Source organism: Simochromis diagramma, unplaced genomic scaffold, assembly GCF_900408965.1.
Source record: "Simochromis diagramma unplaced genomic scaffold, fSimDia1.1 OVJJ01000406.1, whole genome shotgun sequence".
In the NCBI taxonomy this organism is placed as follows: Eukaryota; Metazoa; Chordata; class Actinopteri; order Cichliformes; family Cichlidae; genus Simochromis; species Simochromis diagramma.
The window spans coordinates 476,376-493,854 of record NW_024387104.1 but is presented as its reverse complement, the minus strand read 5'-3'; the positions used below and the strand labels follow the sequence as shown (position 1 = coordinate 493,854).

The window sequence follows — 17,479 nt, the reverse complement described above, 5'->3', positions numbered from 1 at the left end:
CTAAACGTGTCTCAACGCCGAGATGGCGACGATAGCTTTAGCCGTAGCTACCCACTTAGTTTAGACAGTAACAAAAAAAAAGTAAGCGATAATATTTCATTGTCAAACGTCATAATTAAGGTCAACATCTAAACAATGCTGTGTACAGAATCACACAGGTGCTCAATTACGGCATAAACTTACCTTAGACCTTCCATCCGTCATTTTCCTCCTAATTGTGCTCAGAGACACAGAAAACATATCGGCAATTACCCCGATGGTTATCCCGGACAGCACTAAAGTCCTGAGTGCTGCACCGGGATTTCAAGACGTGGACGACCAACATTTGAAGACTGTTGCTGAATTGATCTTAAACCTTCGACAATGTTGTCATCAATGCTATCATCTAAACGACTCAAAACAGTATCTACTGGTAAATGATCCCTCTCTATCTGATTTGCTTAAATGAGCAGAACTGACTGAAGTTCACACCAGTCCGCCATCCTCCGTGACTTTTGACCTAGCACGCTGTTGCTAGCTGTAGCAGCTGTCCGATGGTAAACAATAAGCCAATAGGTGCAAACGTCCAGCCCACTTACATTGATTGACAGACAAAGTCATTCTGCTGAAAAGTCGCATTATGAAATAAATAGGCCATTGGGAAAAACGGGATTTTGAAATAAAGACTGACTTTGAAAATGGGTCATTTTGGAATAAAAACGTCTGGAAATAAATAAAATGTCTCAGGAATAATCTCTATTATTGTGAAAAATAATGACCATGAAATAATATTTCACAATAATACAATTTATATAGCAGAATGCAATATATTTCACAATAATGAGCATTTTTTTCAAAATGTGTTTCATTATTTCACAATATCATTCTCACATTACATATCTGTGTCTTATTTATTCACATAGTTATTTATTTCATCATGACCTATTTATTTATTTAATTTTGAACACTTTGGAGTTCCATAGTAATTAAGTCATTAAGTGTGATTGGAGAAAAGGAAGTAAATGACCCAAGACAACAAGGGGTATCTTCATAAGGGGTGGCACTTTAGGAAATTTTGGATCTCAAGTCCATAACCTTATTTACAAAATGATTGAGGAAAGTATTGCAATCTTCATCAGAAAGTCACACAGCATGCTGAGTTGGAGGAGAAACAATACAATACTCCTCATGGTATCAAATAGAGCTCTTGAATTACTTTTATGATGATTTATAAGATTATTGAAATAAGAGGATCTAGCCTCTTTGACTGATTCATTATATAAGTAAAGAAGTAATATGTGGTTTGAATGCAAGCAGGTTTGCCTACAGCTAATTAAAGGCAGATCCAGCCCATAATACTGCAGCATGCAGTTTGTGATTTATAGGCTTTCTGCTGTTGAGTTGCAGTTTGATCATCTGATCTCATGGAACAAATGGAACAGGTGCAAACAGCTGTAAAAAGCTGTTCTGCAGCTAACAAAATTAATTTAACATTTTCCAATCTACACACGTTCAAATACTCATTGAGTCTGTGTAGCAAATCAATGAACTCTACAGGCAGGTCACTAAAGGCGCAAAGCAGCAGCAACCTTGGCAAAATGAAAACTATGAAAATCACTTTTTGTTGCATTACAGAGTTCTTGGCTGCCGTTTTACAGATTATTAATTAGAACTTTTTTTCTTAATTTGAATTTCACAGCTCATATGTGTTGAATAAGAGCACTCAGGATGTAGTGAAAAAATATATGTAGTTCAGGCTGAGTCATAGCAAACCTTTCCTCATCAGGTTTAACTGTTAATTGAACGTCTTCAGCTCTGGGACTGACCAGAACGGACAGATTAGAAAGAGTTTTTCAGAGGGACGGGTTCACTAAAGCTCAGGTGTTTGGACATGTACAGGCTTGTATTTTTGACAAAGGATGTTGAAGCTGGCAGGGAGGATGAAAAGAGGACCTCAAGGAAGATTCATGGATCTACTGAAGGAGGACATGCAGAAGGCTGCTGTGTTGGGGAGGATGTTAGGAACAGAGTGATGTGGAGACAGATGATTCGCTGTGGAGACGATAGCAGCCGAAAATTGTGCAAGAAGTGGTCTTGACCATCTGTTGCAGACACCGACAGATGAAGTCCGCTCCTGGGGTGCAGTTCTCTGTGGGTGAGTCCACATGGTCAAAAAATCACAGGCAGGCATCCTCGTGGTCGCTGTGCGACGACAAAACACTAGTGATGTGCGGATCGATCCTGAAATATCGATTCCTCCGATACCAATCATTTATGTTCTAGAATCGATTCTCACATTAAAATATCGATATTTTAGTAATTTAGGGTAAATTTGTAGTTTATCATTAACAGGAACACAGTGGAAAGAAACTATAACATTCGGATTGTCTACATTCAAAGGAACTACTTCCTCTTCCGCCTTTCATAGTCATGTGCGAAATACGGCTGTATAAATGTCTCGCAGCCCCTTCACAACAATGGCTGAGCGTAATTGTGCGGACGTATTTTACCTCCACAAACAGCTGAGACGTGGTTTGCAATACATGTGGCAAAAAAGTGAGGTGTTGTGGCCATACATGCCAACCTTGAGACCTCAGAATTAGGGAGACATTCAAAAGGGCTGTTGGGGGGGTGATAAATACATTTTACAGTGTTTATTTATCGGATAAAATACGTTAAATGTCACCGTTATTATTGGCCGGCCCGGAAACCGGGCCATTGATATTTACATCAATGATTTAGACTGACTGATTGATGGATGAATAAGAAGCGCCCAATTTTGGCAGAGTTTTGACACGCTTTGGAGAAAAGGTAAGAAGGTAATTATAAAACTTTTAAAAGACGGGCGTTCTGACAAACACAGTGCTTCAGAGTAGGCACAGCCGTGGTGAGGCGGCAGGTGAGGGAACGACGACGAGGTACGGTGGAAAGCATACGGCGGAGAGCGCACCGCGGGGACCGGACCACAACGAGGTGAGGACGGCGGAGCGGGCCGGAGGACGCGGAACGGTTCACGGAGGTCACAGCAACACGCGGGGCGGGGATTCCCGGACTGTCCCAAGCACCGGGATGGTTATTTTTACCCTGGCCTAATCTCATCACTTGTTTCAAGGTAAGAAATTACACAAGTGTGTGATGTTTCACTGAGTTTGAAAGAAGGCCTTTTTCACGACAAGATCACTTGTTTAATGTAAAATGGCTGCTACTGCTATTAGATGATCTTTGCCCAAATACCAAGGAAACATTGGAAGGCAAATACAAAAACTCTTGTAGATTTATGAAATTAAATTGAGACAGTATTGATGTCACTCTGCACACATTTGTTTATAAAATATTGTAAAAAAAAAAAAAAAAAAAAAACCCAAACAAAAAACATTTGTTTTGCTCTTATAGTTGTGTTGATGAAGCACATGATTCCTGAGAGATCTAAAGCTTAGTTTGACAGACAGGTTTAGGCTAAGTCAGAGTTAGGCTTTAGTTAAATTAGGACATTTAAGTATCTTTAATATCTGCAAGTGCATGCTTTCTGTTAAAACAACTCAGACATCAGCCTTGTCTGTGTCTGTTATGTGAATGTAATGAGAGCATAGAACTCAATTGAAACAGTTTCAGTATCCATGCTATTAGTGAAATAAGAAAAATTGGGTGGAGCATGTCAGATACTTGACTTAATCAACACAGGTGGAACACAGTCAAGTTAATCTGCACAAATACAGCCTCGCCCCCATCCATTTATCTGTTAATCAGAATCCCTCCAGCACTTATCACCAAACTAAAATAACCTTAAACTAATAATACGCTAACATGGGGGGGGGGGGGGGGCTTCTCATTCAGCTTTACTAGTGCCCTTGTAAGCATAAAGGCTTGAAGTTTTGATGTTGTTTACATTTTTATCTTGATTTCCTTAGCAAATCATGTCACGGAGAACCACTCCCCTTCAGGATGCCATTAATCACATCCTTGCAAGAAGAGACAAGAATTCAATGTTAGAAATCAAATTTATTAATTCAGTTAAAGGTGAGTTACTTTGACACACTGCAGGCTAGACTGAGGGGTTACGCATCACCAGTGGTGACCTGTACAAACATCAATATAAATTAAAATTAAAGGTATTTTAATAATAATTTAGTTATTAGCGAGCCTGGCTATTTATGTTTTCTGCGCTTGGACATGTTTTCTTTATTATATATGTAGAATTGAAAAAAAGCACAACATTGCATACTTGCAATTTACAGATATACATATTTAATGAATTGATTATTTGCAGTGCTGCCACGCCTGTGTCTCTAATATGGTTGTGTCTTCAGGTCGTGGCATCTTCACTTTAGCCAATTTCAAACAAGGAGACTTCGTGGTCGAGTATAGAGGGGAGCTTATTGATGCAACTGAAGCTGAACACAGACGTAACCTGTACCCCAGCGCATGTTCAGTCTTCATGTTTGAATTCATATGGAAGCAGAAGACATTGTGGTAAATTCAAAATGACTGAATGTTTACATTTCTATTGCAAGGTCAGGATTTCTGAAGCAAACATCTCATATTGCTCTTTAACGAGTCCTTACCTCTGGTACCCGGCCCCGTCAGTCCCCAGAATCTATAGAAGGGGGAGTGACGGACCCGTGGAATAGCGGGATCTCATTCTTACTGAGGCTCCGTCATTTCCCGGTGACCCTGTGGTCCCCGGGAACTCGCAGTACTGGGGACTGACGGGACTCTCACATATGCTGAGGGCCCGTTAGTCCCCGTATTCAGCCTGTGTGTGCCTTCTCTAATACACACTCACGGGCGTAATGTACGGGGTTAGAGGGGTAATAATATAAGCCTACATTTTACAGCTAAGACAGTGTGCTCACGCTGCTGTGAAGATTTAAAATATAATATAGAGAAAATAATAAGAGAAAATTCAAATGGCCAGGGCTGAATGAGCGGCCCTGTGTCTGTGCGCATTTGGCACATGTGGACACGGAGACTCGTGCACTGTTATACTGTGTCCAAAACTACTGTATAATATGTACAATGCCAAAATAGTACATGTCAAGTGTTCTCTGTCTGTGAGGTAGGTAGATGGATGGCTTGATGGATAGGTGAAAAAACCTTTCAACACAAAAAATAAAGAACATTTCATTAATCATTCAGATAAATTAAATGCATTATACAGAAGACAAACGAAATAACAAAAATACACACTTCAGTAAAGCCTCTTTTGTCTAAACTATCATTTATCCTAGTTTTAGTTTTACATTCATTAGTTTTTAAATCAGAGGTGAGTAATTTCAAACAACAAAGATGAAATAAACTGTGGTCTACCTTGCACTTTTTACACTTTCTGTAACAACTACATTTTTAAAGTATACATTTTAGAGTTTACAAATATTTTAATAAAGACTGAAACCAAGGATTTTCTTTTACAAAGAATTATTTTCCTTAAATTAAACCAAACATATTTCACTAGTTTTAAGATTTAACCAAGGATTTGGGGTAATTACTTTTAGTATTAATTAACATAAGTGTGGGAAACACTATCTACATAAACAGTTTATTCAAACTTAAACATTTATTTTAATATCAATATAATTTTTTAAACTTAAATGCAATAACTATTTCCCAAAGCATAAATACATTTCCACAATTGAGCTTCCATAGTTCCCAAACATAAGCAGCAAATATGAGTCCGAGCTTACCGATAGCCTGTCTAACTCAAAGTCTTCCTCACAGTGGAAAGTGGATTGTGCTTGGTTTGCTGTCCTCTCAGTATGTCACACTCAGGTCAAATGACTGCTGCATGCATTTTAAGGTCTACTAGGCACGCCCGCCCTTGATTGCTCTAATTCAACTCACCTGGCGGAGCAGTGCGCACCAGGCTGCGCTTAGCTGTAGATTGCACAAGGTCTAATCAGTGGCCACGCGCAAGCAGCAGCACAGAGCAGGTAGTGGGCAAGAGGAGGAAGAGAAGAGTAACAGCCACACCTACTAGGTCAGCGCGACAGTACAACAAAACCACGTTTAAGCTCTAAGCACAAGTAGAAGCGCAAACATTTATCTCAGTCAGAAAGCAACGCGTCCTTGACTGATGGACCCTCTTTAACTTATCAACTATGCATTTAACAACTAAACTTGTATTGGATGTTGTGTTTGTGTTGGTGCTTAAAAATTATAGTATAGTTCATAGGCGTGTCACTATAAATGTTTGTTTAATGTATGTTTCCAAATTTGCAGTATTGATGGAGCACTTGAAGATGGGTCATTTGGGCGACTAGTAAACGATGAACACAGGACACCAAATTGCAGAATGAAGTTGATTGAAGCAGAAGGGAAGCCACATCTCTGCCTTTTTGCACTGAAGGAAATTGCGGCAGGAAGTGAAATTACTTATGACTATGGTGGGAAAGAATGGCCCTGGCGGAAAAAGGTGGGTCATTTAAAAAAAATTTTCCCCCTATGAATTGTTGTTTAAAACCTACATATCTAGATGTCACAATTAGGGCTGCAACTAACGATTATTTCAATAATCGATTAGTTCTCGATTAATCGATTAGTTGTTTCAGCCCTAGTCACAATATTTAAATGTCCTCTTGGTGGTATTCAATCTAAATCTTGAATTTGTATGACTTTCCCAAGTGATGATTGCAAGCTTATCTGTTTTGTGTCCCCTCCACAAGTGTGTTTTACTGAGTGGCCACACACTGGAGGTGAAACAGTGAAAGCATCAGTTTGAGCTCAGACTGTCATTATGAGGCTGATGGACAGTGTCCTTGAAAACCTTGGGTTTTTCTGTGTCAGACATATACATGCACCTTTTACTCACAGTCACTTTAGCTTCTTAGTATTGTCTTACTTTGGCTTCACTTAACTAGGTAAGGGTTAATCACTCTGTTTCCTTGCAGTTAGGGTGAGAGTTAGAACTGTATTTAACTGAAGGTGAAACAGAAAATGCTTAACTATGTGTGTGTGTCTGACACAGACAAACTCAAGGTATGTGAGAACACTGTCCTGACACCTGAGCTCAAACTGAGTCTTTCACTGTTTCATCTCCAGTGTTTGGCATACTCAGAAAAACACGCGGGTTGAGGGGACACTGGTTAGAAAAGACCACTCGTAGTGGATTAAATACATTTCCACTGTAGCTGCCAGATGTTTACAATATTTGTTCTACTTTTCATACCCAGCTAAAGATCGCAAGCATCCCTCTGGTCAACAGTGTGTTGCAGAGCCTATTGCTCATGACGTGGAGCACCATGTGATCTCTACAGACTCATTCACAGGTGAGTCCCTGCTTGAGTAAGCACTACATGTTAAACCCTGGGGTCTTGCAAAGCACTATGCCTCCATGTCTTGTGTTGTCTTCTACAGACAGAGAATTAAGAGCAGAGTGTCAGTCATCTAGACCTACAGCAGACAACTCTGAGCATGAGGTTAGCATGGATTCATCTGTTTACTAAAGATTGTATCAATGTGTAGTTTGGTAAATAGTGTGGTTTGTAAAGATCATGTTTATCAATTGATTACAATTATACTGCATGTACAGTCTTTAAATCATTGTAAGTACAGGTAGTCATCATTTAACATTGCATTTCCCTCTCAACATCATTTGGGTGTTTTAAGGTTTGACTGAGAGTGTCCCTCTTGATCAGATGGACACTGTACCATTGATGCTTGTTCATCTTTGCATCTTTTTAGGTGCATTCTGTTGGAGGTCAGCGTGGCACTTCTTCTCTGAAAGAGTTAATTGGTGAAGTTGGTGTCCAGTATCAGGAGTTGTCACCCCAAGCGTTCTCAGAAGAACTTACCAGTGGTCAGTTTTGAGTAAATGTTGTGAACTTCTGGCAATGCATGACATGCCTGAAGGTTTGCTGCATGAAAAATGTGCCAGTATTGGGACATTTCTGATGATTCTATAGTGTCTTGATGGATATTTTGAGTAGAATTGTAACAGTCAGGGATGTGAATTGATTGCGTTATGTGTAGATGTGTTTTTTTTTGACTTAACGAAAGTCAAGCACTGAATCTCCTTGTGTTCCCTTGTACAGAGAGCAAATCGAAAGAGGTGCCACAATCATCCAGAGCTGTGCCTAACGACTCTGCTTGTGAGGTGAGTTGAAATTGACCTTTGTTTTAAAATTGACCTATGGTTAGAAGTGTTATGGTGTTTACATGAAACTCCATTTTGAGTATTTTAGCAAACATCTGGCAGTGGTGGTGGAAATGTCCTCTATTTAGAACAGGAGGTCTTTTCTAACCACAGTGTCCCCTTAACAAGTGTGTTTTACCGAGTGGCCACACACTGGAGGTGAAACAGTGAAAGCATCAGTTTGAGCTCAGATGTCATTATGAGGCTGATGGACAGTGTCCTTGAAAACCTTGGGTTTTTCTGTGTCAGACATATACATGCACCTTTTACTCACAGTCACTTTAGCTTCTTAGTATTTTACTTTTGCTTCATCTAAATAGATTCCCCTCTCTCTAACTCACAAATCTCAGGAATTGAATAGATATGCTTCACTATTTTATCTAAAAAGTAACTCCTATCTCCCTTTCCATCTCTCCTGAAGGATTGGTAGAAAATATGTAAATGGTCAAACATTATTTTTAATTCGTCATAAAATATTTGGGGTAACAATGTTTTATGTTTCATTTCATGTTTTTAATTTTTCCAGTGTACAATTCATAGGCTGGTATTTGAATCGGTGAAACTTGACAAATGCGGGATATGCCATTCACCTTTGACAGCTATCAGATGGCACGGTCTAAGATGCAAGCGTAAGTGTATTATTTATCTTGTGTTAATTAATGCATTTTTTCACTATACCATAAGTTACCATGAGTCAGGTCTACATTTTCATATGTAAAGAATAAAAAAAATCACTTCAAAGTTTTATCAATTCAAACCATTGCAATGATACACAGTGTAATGGCAGATACTATCACATATCATGCATTTGAGTTTGTCTGCTTAGTGTGGCAGAGAACAGAGAGCATACTGTAATAATGTATATTGCCCTCTTACTCTTTGTTGATTAGACTGTTGAACTTTACAACTTTAAATCTTTGTTTCACTCTTTCAACATCAAGCTCATATAAGCTAAATAAGCATCTCACCGCGCGCAAGGCATGCCGGTCCAGGTCAAGGGTCACGACTACCCAGCGTGCATCGTAAACAGAAAACACTGCCGCGTGTGATAGCGATATTGAATATTTTGAGCGTCCTAAAGTCAATGTTTTAAAAGAATTTGGTACGAAACGGGGATACAGTGCTGCTGGGAAGAGAAAGAAAGAATTCGTGGCCCTCGCTTGGGCGTTTTCACTACAAAAAGCCCCTATAGTTTTAACAAAACAGCAGGAGCGGGAGGCTATGCTACCTTGGATATAAGTCTCTGCTCGAGATCGAGACTGACAGTTGTCAGATGACAATTCCAGATCCCTTAGAGCTGAGGGAAGGTTGGTACAATGAATCGACAGCTGCAAATAAACTTTCACTTTCAAAGCCTCATATCCGGAGCCATCAGCCTCTGTGGTGCCCGGAGACGCTCGTGCGGGGTTTGGCCACTGACGTCTGGCAACCCTGGCACAGCACTTCCCCGTAGGCCTATATCCATGGATGTATTAAAAGAACCAAGCCTATATCTGACGGAGAAGTATAATTCAGCCTTTGCATCGTGGGTAGTGGTGTACTCTGACCCGGCCGCGCCGTGCATGCGTACTGACAATGCTGATTTAGCTTATTTGTGATGTTACAATGCAAAAACCACAGTTCCTGATTTGATCTGTTATATAAAGCTAAAGCAAAATGCACAAATGTTTAATTATATTTAAGAGAGTATCAACATGTATGAAGTAAACTGCCCTCAAGTCTGTTTGTCATTCTGTAATTACACATATACACACAAACTTGGAAGATGATGTTTGATGATAATAAACCCTTTGAGTAAACATTGCATCAAACTTGCAAACTTCTTACAATGTCAATATAGGAAGCCCAATAAGGTACTGGGTCTGATTAATCCAGACCTATTCCAATAGATCAATCAGGCAATTTGCAATACAAATGCTTGATGGTGTCTCTACACATTTTCAGTGACTTTTTAGTAGAAGTCCTTTTCATCTCAATCCTTATTAATTAATGTAGGATAAACATTTTAGCTTTTCTGTTTCTCATTAGATCATTCTGCCAGAAGTCTGTGAGCCAAGAATGCATTCTGAAACATGGCCTATGTGGCCCATAATGAGTAGTTTGGTCAGGTCAATTTAACATATATATATATATATAGATATAGATAGATAGATAGATAGATAGATAGATAGATAGATAGATAGATTTTTCTAGCAAGCAAAAAAATCTATCAATGACAATGAAGAAATATTAACTTCTGTGACTTCTGATTTGCCTCACGTCTCTGAGACTGCAGCTCAAGGTACATTTTCAATGCTGTACTCAAAGTTTGCCCAACATATCTTATGTAATGAGCTGGGATCTGTGAGTTAGTCCTGTTCAGAGACAAGTCCAGTGAAATGTGCAGTAACGTATTTTAACAGCGCACATCACGTATGATAACGATGTTCTCTTGTTTCATTAATGCCACTTGCATCTCTGTTTTTCATTGCATTAAAAATGAAATCAGACTTTACTATTAACACTACTATGCTGATTACGATAACCTGGGATTGTGAATAGAACAATATTACTAACCATCAGTACATTTTTACATGGTTGATTGTTAGTTGTTCCATTCCTAATTGTGACACTAATGCTTTATGACTAGTATTTTGATGCTTCATCAGTTTTGGCCAAGCAAGATTTGGCCTGTGCAAAATCTACATCATTTCCCAGTAAACTTATTACCCAAGGTATTGTTGACTTCATCCAGTTCAGCAGCATTGCCATGTGTATAGTTAGTATAATAGAACTGGCTGTCACTGTCCCCTCTGTGCCCATGGTGTTTGATTGGTAGGCAGAAAGCCTCTTTAAGCCCATACATTTATACTGTGCAATTTTTTATTTTTTTTAGATGACCAGGGGAATGATGCCTGTGTGACTTCTGGTTCACCTCCTGTCCCTGACTCAGTTACTAAAGGTATGATATAAATCAGATGCCATGTCCATCACTAGGCACTATGTGCAGTCAACACCAACATCATGTGGTTAGACATTATATAACATATAAAGAAGCTGAATGTATTTTGTGTTTACCAAGCAGTGTGATGAACTATCATGTTAATGAAAACAATCAAACTTTTAATTTTATCAGGTCTACAGTCTATTTATTATCACACACAATTTGTTTAGACAAGTACCAGCTTGTTTTCACAGTTTTGAACACCATCTCTACCTACAGTGGGGCAAAAAAGTATTTAGTCAGCCACCGATTGTGCAAGTTCCCCCACTTAAAATGATGACAGAGGTCAGTAATTTGCACCAGAGGTACACTTCAACTGTGAGAGACAGAATGTGAAAAAAAAATCCATGAATCCACATGGTAGGATTTGTAAAGAATTTATTCGTAAATCAGGGTGGAAAATAAGTATTTGGTCACCTCAAACATGGAAAATCTCTGGCTCTCACAGACCTGTAACGTCTTCTGTAAGAAGCTTTTCTGTCCCCCACTTGTTACCTGTATGAATGGCACCTGTTTGAACTCATCATCTGTATAAAAGACACCTGTCCACAGCCTCAAACAGTCAGACTCCAAACTCCGCCATGGCCAAGACCAAAGAGCTTTCGAAGGACACCAGGAAAAGTATTGTAGACCTGCACCAGACTGGGAAGAGTGAATCTACAATAGGCAAGCAGCTTGGTGTGAAAAAATCAACTGTGGGAGCAATCATCAGAAAATGGAAGACATACAAGACCACTGATAATCTCCCTCGATCTGGGGCTCCACGCAAGATCTCATCCCGTGGGGTCAAAATGATCATGAGAACGGTGAGCAAAGATCCCAGAACCACACGGGGGGACCTGGTGAATGACCTGCAGAGAGCTGGGACCAAAGTAACAAAGGTCACCATCAGTAACACACTACAACGGCAGGGAATCAAATCCCGCAGTGCCAGACGTGTTCCGCTGCTGAAGCCAGTGCATGTCCAGGCCCGTCTGAAGTTTGCCAGAGAGCACATGGATGATACAGCAGAGGATTGGGAGAATGTCATGTGGTCAGATGAAACCAAAGTAGAACTTTTTGGTATAAACTCAACTCGTCGTGTTTGGAGGAAGAAGAATACTGAGTTGCATCCCAAGAACACCATACCTACTGTGAAGCATGGGGGTGGAAACATCATGCTATGGGGCTGTTTTTCTGCCAAGGGGACAGGACGACTGATCCGTGTTAAGGACAGAATGAATGGGGCCATGTATCGTGAGATTTTGAGCCAAAACCTCCTTCCATCAGTGAGAACTTTGAAGATGAAACGAGGCTGGGTCTTCCAACATGACAATGATCCAAAACACACCGCCCGGGCAACAAAGGAGTGGCTCCGTAAGAAGCATTTGAAAGTCCTGGAGTGGCCTAGCCAGTCTCCAGACCTCAACCCCATAGAAAATCTGTGGCGGGAGTTGAAAGTCCGTGTTGCTCGGCGACAGCCCCAAAACATCACTGCTCTCGAGAAGATCTGCATGGAGGAATGGGCCAAAATACCAGCTACTGTGTGTGCAAACCTGGTAAAGACCTATAGTAAACGTTTGACCTCTGTTATTGCCAACAAAGGTTATGTTACAAAGTATTGAGTTGTATTTTTGTTATTGACCAAATACTTATTTTCCACCCTGATTTACGAATAAATTCTTTACAAATCCTACCATGTGGATTCATGGATTTTTTTTTCACATTCTGTCTCTCACAGTTGAAGTGTACCTCTGGTGCAAATTACTGACCTCTGTCATCATTTTAGGTGGGGGAACTTGCACAATCGGTGGCTGACTAAATACTTTTTTGCCCCACTGTACAAGTGCATCTCACATGATCTTTTTAAACTTCAAATTTGTTTTGTTTTATTGAACAGGTTTATGTGTTTCATCAAGGCGGTGTGTGAAGAGACCATGGTCTGAGGAGGAGATAGGAGCGGTGATGAAACATATGAAGCCTTTTATTGAAAACGGTATCACTGTCACCAACCAGCAGTGTCTGAAGTGCAAAGAAAAGGAACAACCTATCTTGGAGACGAGATCTATTCAAAACATTCGAGATTTTGTGCGCAACAGAGGACTGGCCTTTAAAAAAAATAAATAAATGTTAAACACTAAATGCACTTTTTGACAGTCTGAGCCTTTACCTTTCTGGGCCTGATTTCAAGGTTAGTGTTCTCCATTCAAAAAGTATGTAGTTGACTTCACTGTGCTCACAGGCAGTGTTTTGTTTTGATGTGTGGTTAGCCTGAGTCTTTTAATGCCAGGATTCACTTTTATTTTCCTTCAATAATTGTTACAATGCTGTCCTTTTAAGGAATTGATTATTGAGTTGGTTATATTAAATATAGTTCAGTAATTCAACAAATGTGTTATGTGTTGATATAAGTCTTATGTATAAGTCAGCCCGACTCACCCCTGGTGTGCAAAGGTGCTGTTTTATTGGTCAGCCACTCAGTGCCAGTTTCTTCAGGACAATGAAAAACTCTATAATACATAGTTTGTTCTAGTTGATGCAAGCACTGTTGTGTTATGGTCACCGGTTCGATCCCTGGGCTCTCTGTCCTGGTCGTTGTGTCCTTGGGCAAGACACTTTACCTACTCCTACTTGCCTACTGGTGTTGGCCAGAGGGGCCGATGGTGCGATATGGCAGCCTCGCTTCTGTCAGTCTGCCCCAGGGCAGCTGTGGCTACAACTGCAGCTGCCTCCACCAGTGTATGAATGTGAGAGTGAATGAATAGTGGTATTGTAAAGTGCTTTGGGTGCCTAGAAAAGCGCTATATAAATCCAATCCATTATTATTATTATTATTATTATTATTATGCTTCTAGTTGTTTTAATGACACTTTGACCACCTGTTAGTAGATCACAACAGATATGATCTGTGGTGTTTTATGTAAGCTTGTATGTCAGATTGTAATGCTCATCAGAGAAAACCAAAATATAGTCTTTTTATTATTTTTTTAATTTATTCATCCATCCATCCATCTTCAACCGCTTATCCGAGGCCGGGTCGCGGGGGCAGCAGCCTAAGCAAATTTATTCAATTTTACTATAATGATGTATCAGTCACAGTCTTATAATACACGTTCTTTTCTAAGAAGGTTATACTTAGTGCATGTGTGAGTATATGTACAGTGAACTGGCTTTACACACCATGTGTCCTTTTAAACCAGATTTACTCAGTGTGTGTGTGTGTGTACAGTAGACTGGCTTTACACACCATGTGTCCTTTTAAACCAGATTTACTCAGTGTGTGTGTGTACAGTAGACTGGCTTTACATACCATGTGTCCCTTCAGAACAGACTATACTTTGTGTATATGTATGATGACATCACTGACCTTGTACACCAGACTGTCCTTATAGACCGAGCTACAGAAAAGTCTCTACAAACCACCAGAATGTCTGAAAAAATAGCCTTTTTTATATCTCAGTCGAGCAAAGAAAATGTTTAAATTTTAAGTTGTGTATAGGTTTGCTGATTTTTTTCATGATTTTTGATATGCATATTGTAGCTCTAGCACCTCTGGAACCCGGTGTCCCCATACCCCTATGTCCAGTCTGATTTGCCAAAAATTTCAGAAATTGTCCCTCTAACCCAAGAAACGGGTATGTGTGTGCGTGTCTGTGTGTGTGTGTGCCTGTGTGTCTGTGTCTGTGTGTGCGTGTGTGTGCCTGTCTGTGTCTGTGTGCGTGTCTGTGTGTGTGTGTGTGTGTGTGCGTGTGTGTGTGTGTGTGCGTGTGTGTGTGTGTCTGTGTCTGTGTGTGCGTGTGTGTGCGTGTGTGTGTGCGTGTCTGTGTGTGTGTGCCTGTCTGTGTGTGTGTGCGTGTGTCTGTGTGTGTGTGTGTGTGTGTGTGTGTGCGCGTGTGTGTGCGTGTGTGTCTGTGTGTGTCTGTGTGTGTGTGTGTCTGTGTGCGTGTGCGTGTGTCTGTGTGCGTGTGCGTGTGTCTGTGTGTGTGTGTGTCTGTGTGTGTGCGTGTCTGTGTGTGTGTGTCTGTGTGCGTGTGTGTGTGTGTGTGTGTGTGTGCGTGTGTCTGTGTGTGTGTCTGTGTGCGTGTGTGTGTCTGTGTGCGTGTCTGCGTCTGTGTGCGTGTGTGTGTGTGTCTGTGTGCGTGTGTCTGTGTGTGTGTCTGTGTGTGCGTATGCGTGTGTGTGTGTCTGTGTGCGTGTGTGTGTGTCTGTGCGCGTGTGTGTGTGTCTGCGTCTGTGTGTGTGTCTGTGTGCGTGTGTGCGTGTGTGCGTGCGTGTGTCTGTGTGCGTGCGTGCGTGCGTGCGTGTGTGTGTGTGTGTGTGTGTGTGCGTGCGTGTGTGTGTGTGTGTGTGTGCGTGCGTGTGTGTGTGTGTGTGTGCGTGCGTGTGTGTGTGTGTGTGTCTGTGTGCGTGTGTCTGTGTGCGTGTGTGTGTGTGTGTGTGTGTGTGTGTGCGTGTGTGTGCGTGTGTGTGCGTGTGTGTGCGTGTGTGTGCGTGTGTGTGCGTGTGTGTGTGTGCGTGCGTGCGTGCGTGTGTGTGTATGTGCGTGCGTGCGTGCGTGCGTGCGTGCGTGCGCGTGCGTGTGTGTGTGTGTGTGTGTGTCTCTGACTGTCTTGTGTCTCCTCTGCAGGGAGAGTTCAGGTCCAGGATCAAACAGGGGACATCAGGAACAGAAGCAGCTCCATTGATCCGACTCCTCTGATGGCTGATCGATCAGTTTGATCTGTGTGTTCTTTGATTATTGATCAGTGATGTCAGAGTGGAGTCAGTGTGATGTTGTTGTTGTGTGTTTGAGACTTTTAGTGTCCATGAAGGTCTCTGCTGCCGTAGATCCTCTGAACTGTGACAGAGGTCTCACTCTGGAGGAAACTCTCAGCACTTTCCAGCAGCTCCTCCATCATGGAGGACGTTCCCTCACTGTAACAGGTGGAGGAGAGAGGAGAGGAAGCACAGGTGGATCCTCTGAGGAAGAGGAGCGTTCCTACAAACCACATGATCACATGACCAGAGGACAAGCATGTGCAGAAACACATTAAAGTCAGCCTGTAAACACGTTTGTGTAAATTCTAGTCGTGTTTTTCTGTTACATTCAAATAAAAGCAGAGAAAGCAGAACAAATGCTGAAGCTGTCTGTGTGAAATAAAGGAGTTACAGTACTCACACACACACACACACACACACACACACACACACACACACACACACACACACACACCTGTCTCCAGCAGCTGTCTGAGCTGCAGTCTGTATTGTGTGTGTAATATCTTCATGTTTCTAATATTACAGTTTTATCTTCAGGTGTAAAATCAGCTGCTCTGCTGTCTTCTCTCCTGATCCTGTGTGATTGATTCGATCCTGCAAACGCCACAAATTTCATTCCAGCTTTGATTTGAAAGCCAGCGAGTAAAAGGATCAGCGATAGTTTTCAGAGCGATGCCAAAGCTTGGGTTCCTCTCCTACAGCAGCTTTTCTTTCTTTCTCTCCCTGTGAAATACAGCAGCTGGACCTTTAGCTGCAACACACTGTGAGACAAACTGCACACAAACAGTTTGTGTGTTTGCTGATGTTTGTTCAATTGTTCAATTTGTCTTTTGTAAAAATTGATGCAGAAACTTTAATAAAAATATCGGGAAAAAAAATAAAAGCAGAGAAAGCAGAACAAATGCTGAAGCTGTCTGTGTGAAATAAAGGAGTTAAAGTACTCACACACACACACACACACACACACACACACACACACACACATCTGTCTCCAGCAGCTGTCTGAGCTGCAGTCTGTATTGTGTGTGTAATATCTTCATGTTTCTAATATTACATGTATTATTATTATTAGAAATATTATATGTATTTCTATCTTTTATATCATATCTATTATAGTTTTTAAGTATTTATCTTTCGTGATGTTGCACTGACCGGAGACATCTTTCAATTTCATTGTACTTGTGACAATGACAATAAAGAATATTAAATAAAGAATAATAACGTTCCTCCCTTTATGCTCGCTGCTCTTCAGCAGGGCTAGCTAGATGCTAAAGTAGCGCTAACACTTACCTGCAGTCGTTCAGGTGTCGTCCCAAAAACATATCAAATAAAAACATGGCCCACTTTAAGCCCTGACTGTGACTCACAGTTTGACTCTTTGGTCTCTTTTATGTGATTAATAAATGAACAGGATTGATCTGTGATGGTGTTCGGTCTCGTGTTCCCAACATTAACCTGTGAAATGTTCATATTTATGTACCAGTCAAAGGTAAAACAGGTTTTCTAATAAACTGTGTTTGTAAAATCTACTGGTTGTAAGAAGAAGTGTGTAAATGTCCCCAGTGGCTGCTGTGGTTTACATGGTGAGATAACATGTGAGAAATAATTCAGATACTGAGGCTACAAACTGTTAGTTAGTGCTGCTGTGGAGA

General features: G+C 40.8%; 1 protein-coding gene across 1 annotated transcript; it reads left to right on the top strand.

Moving 5' to 3' along the window:
* Positions 1-6,369: 6,369 nt before the first annotated feature.
* On the top strand, positions 6,370-13,683 carry LOC120743094. The gene is made up of 8 exons (XM_040046623.1): positions 6,370-6,388; positions 7,146-7,241; positions 7,330-7,391; positions 7,657-7,771; positions 8,007-8,068; positions 8,634-8,736; positions 10,983-11,048; positions 12,970-13,683. Exons 1-8 carry the CDS (start codon positions 6,370-6,372, stop codon positions 13,194-13,196), a joined length of 750 nt encoding a protein of 249 aa, XP_039902557.1. The 3' UTR covers positions 13,197-13,683.
* The last annotated feature ends 3,796 nt before the right edge of the window (positions 13,684-17,479 follow it).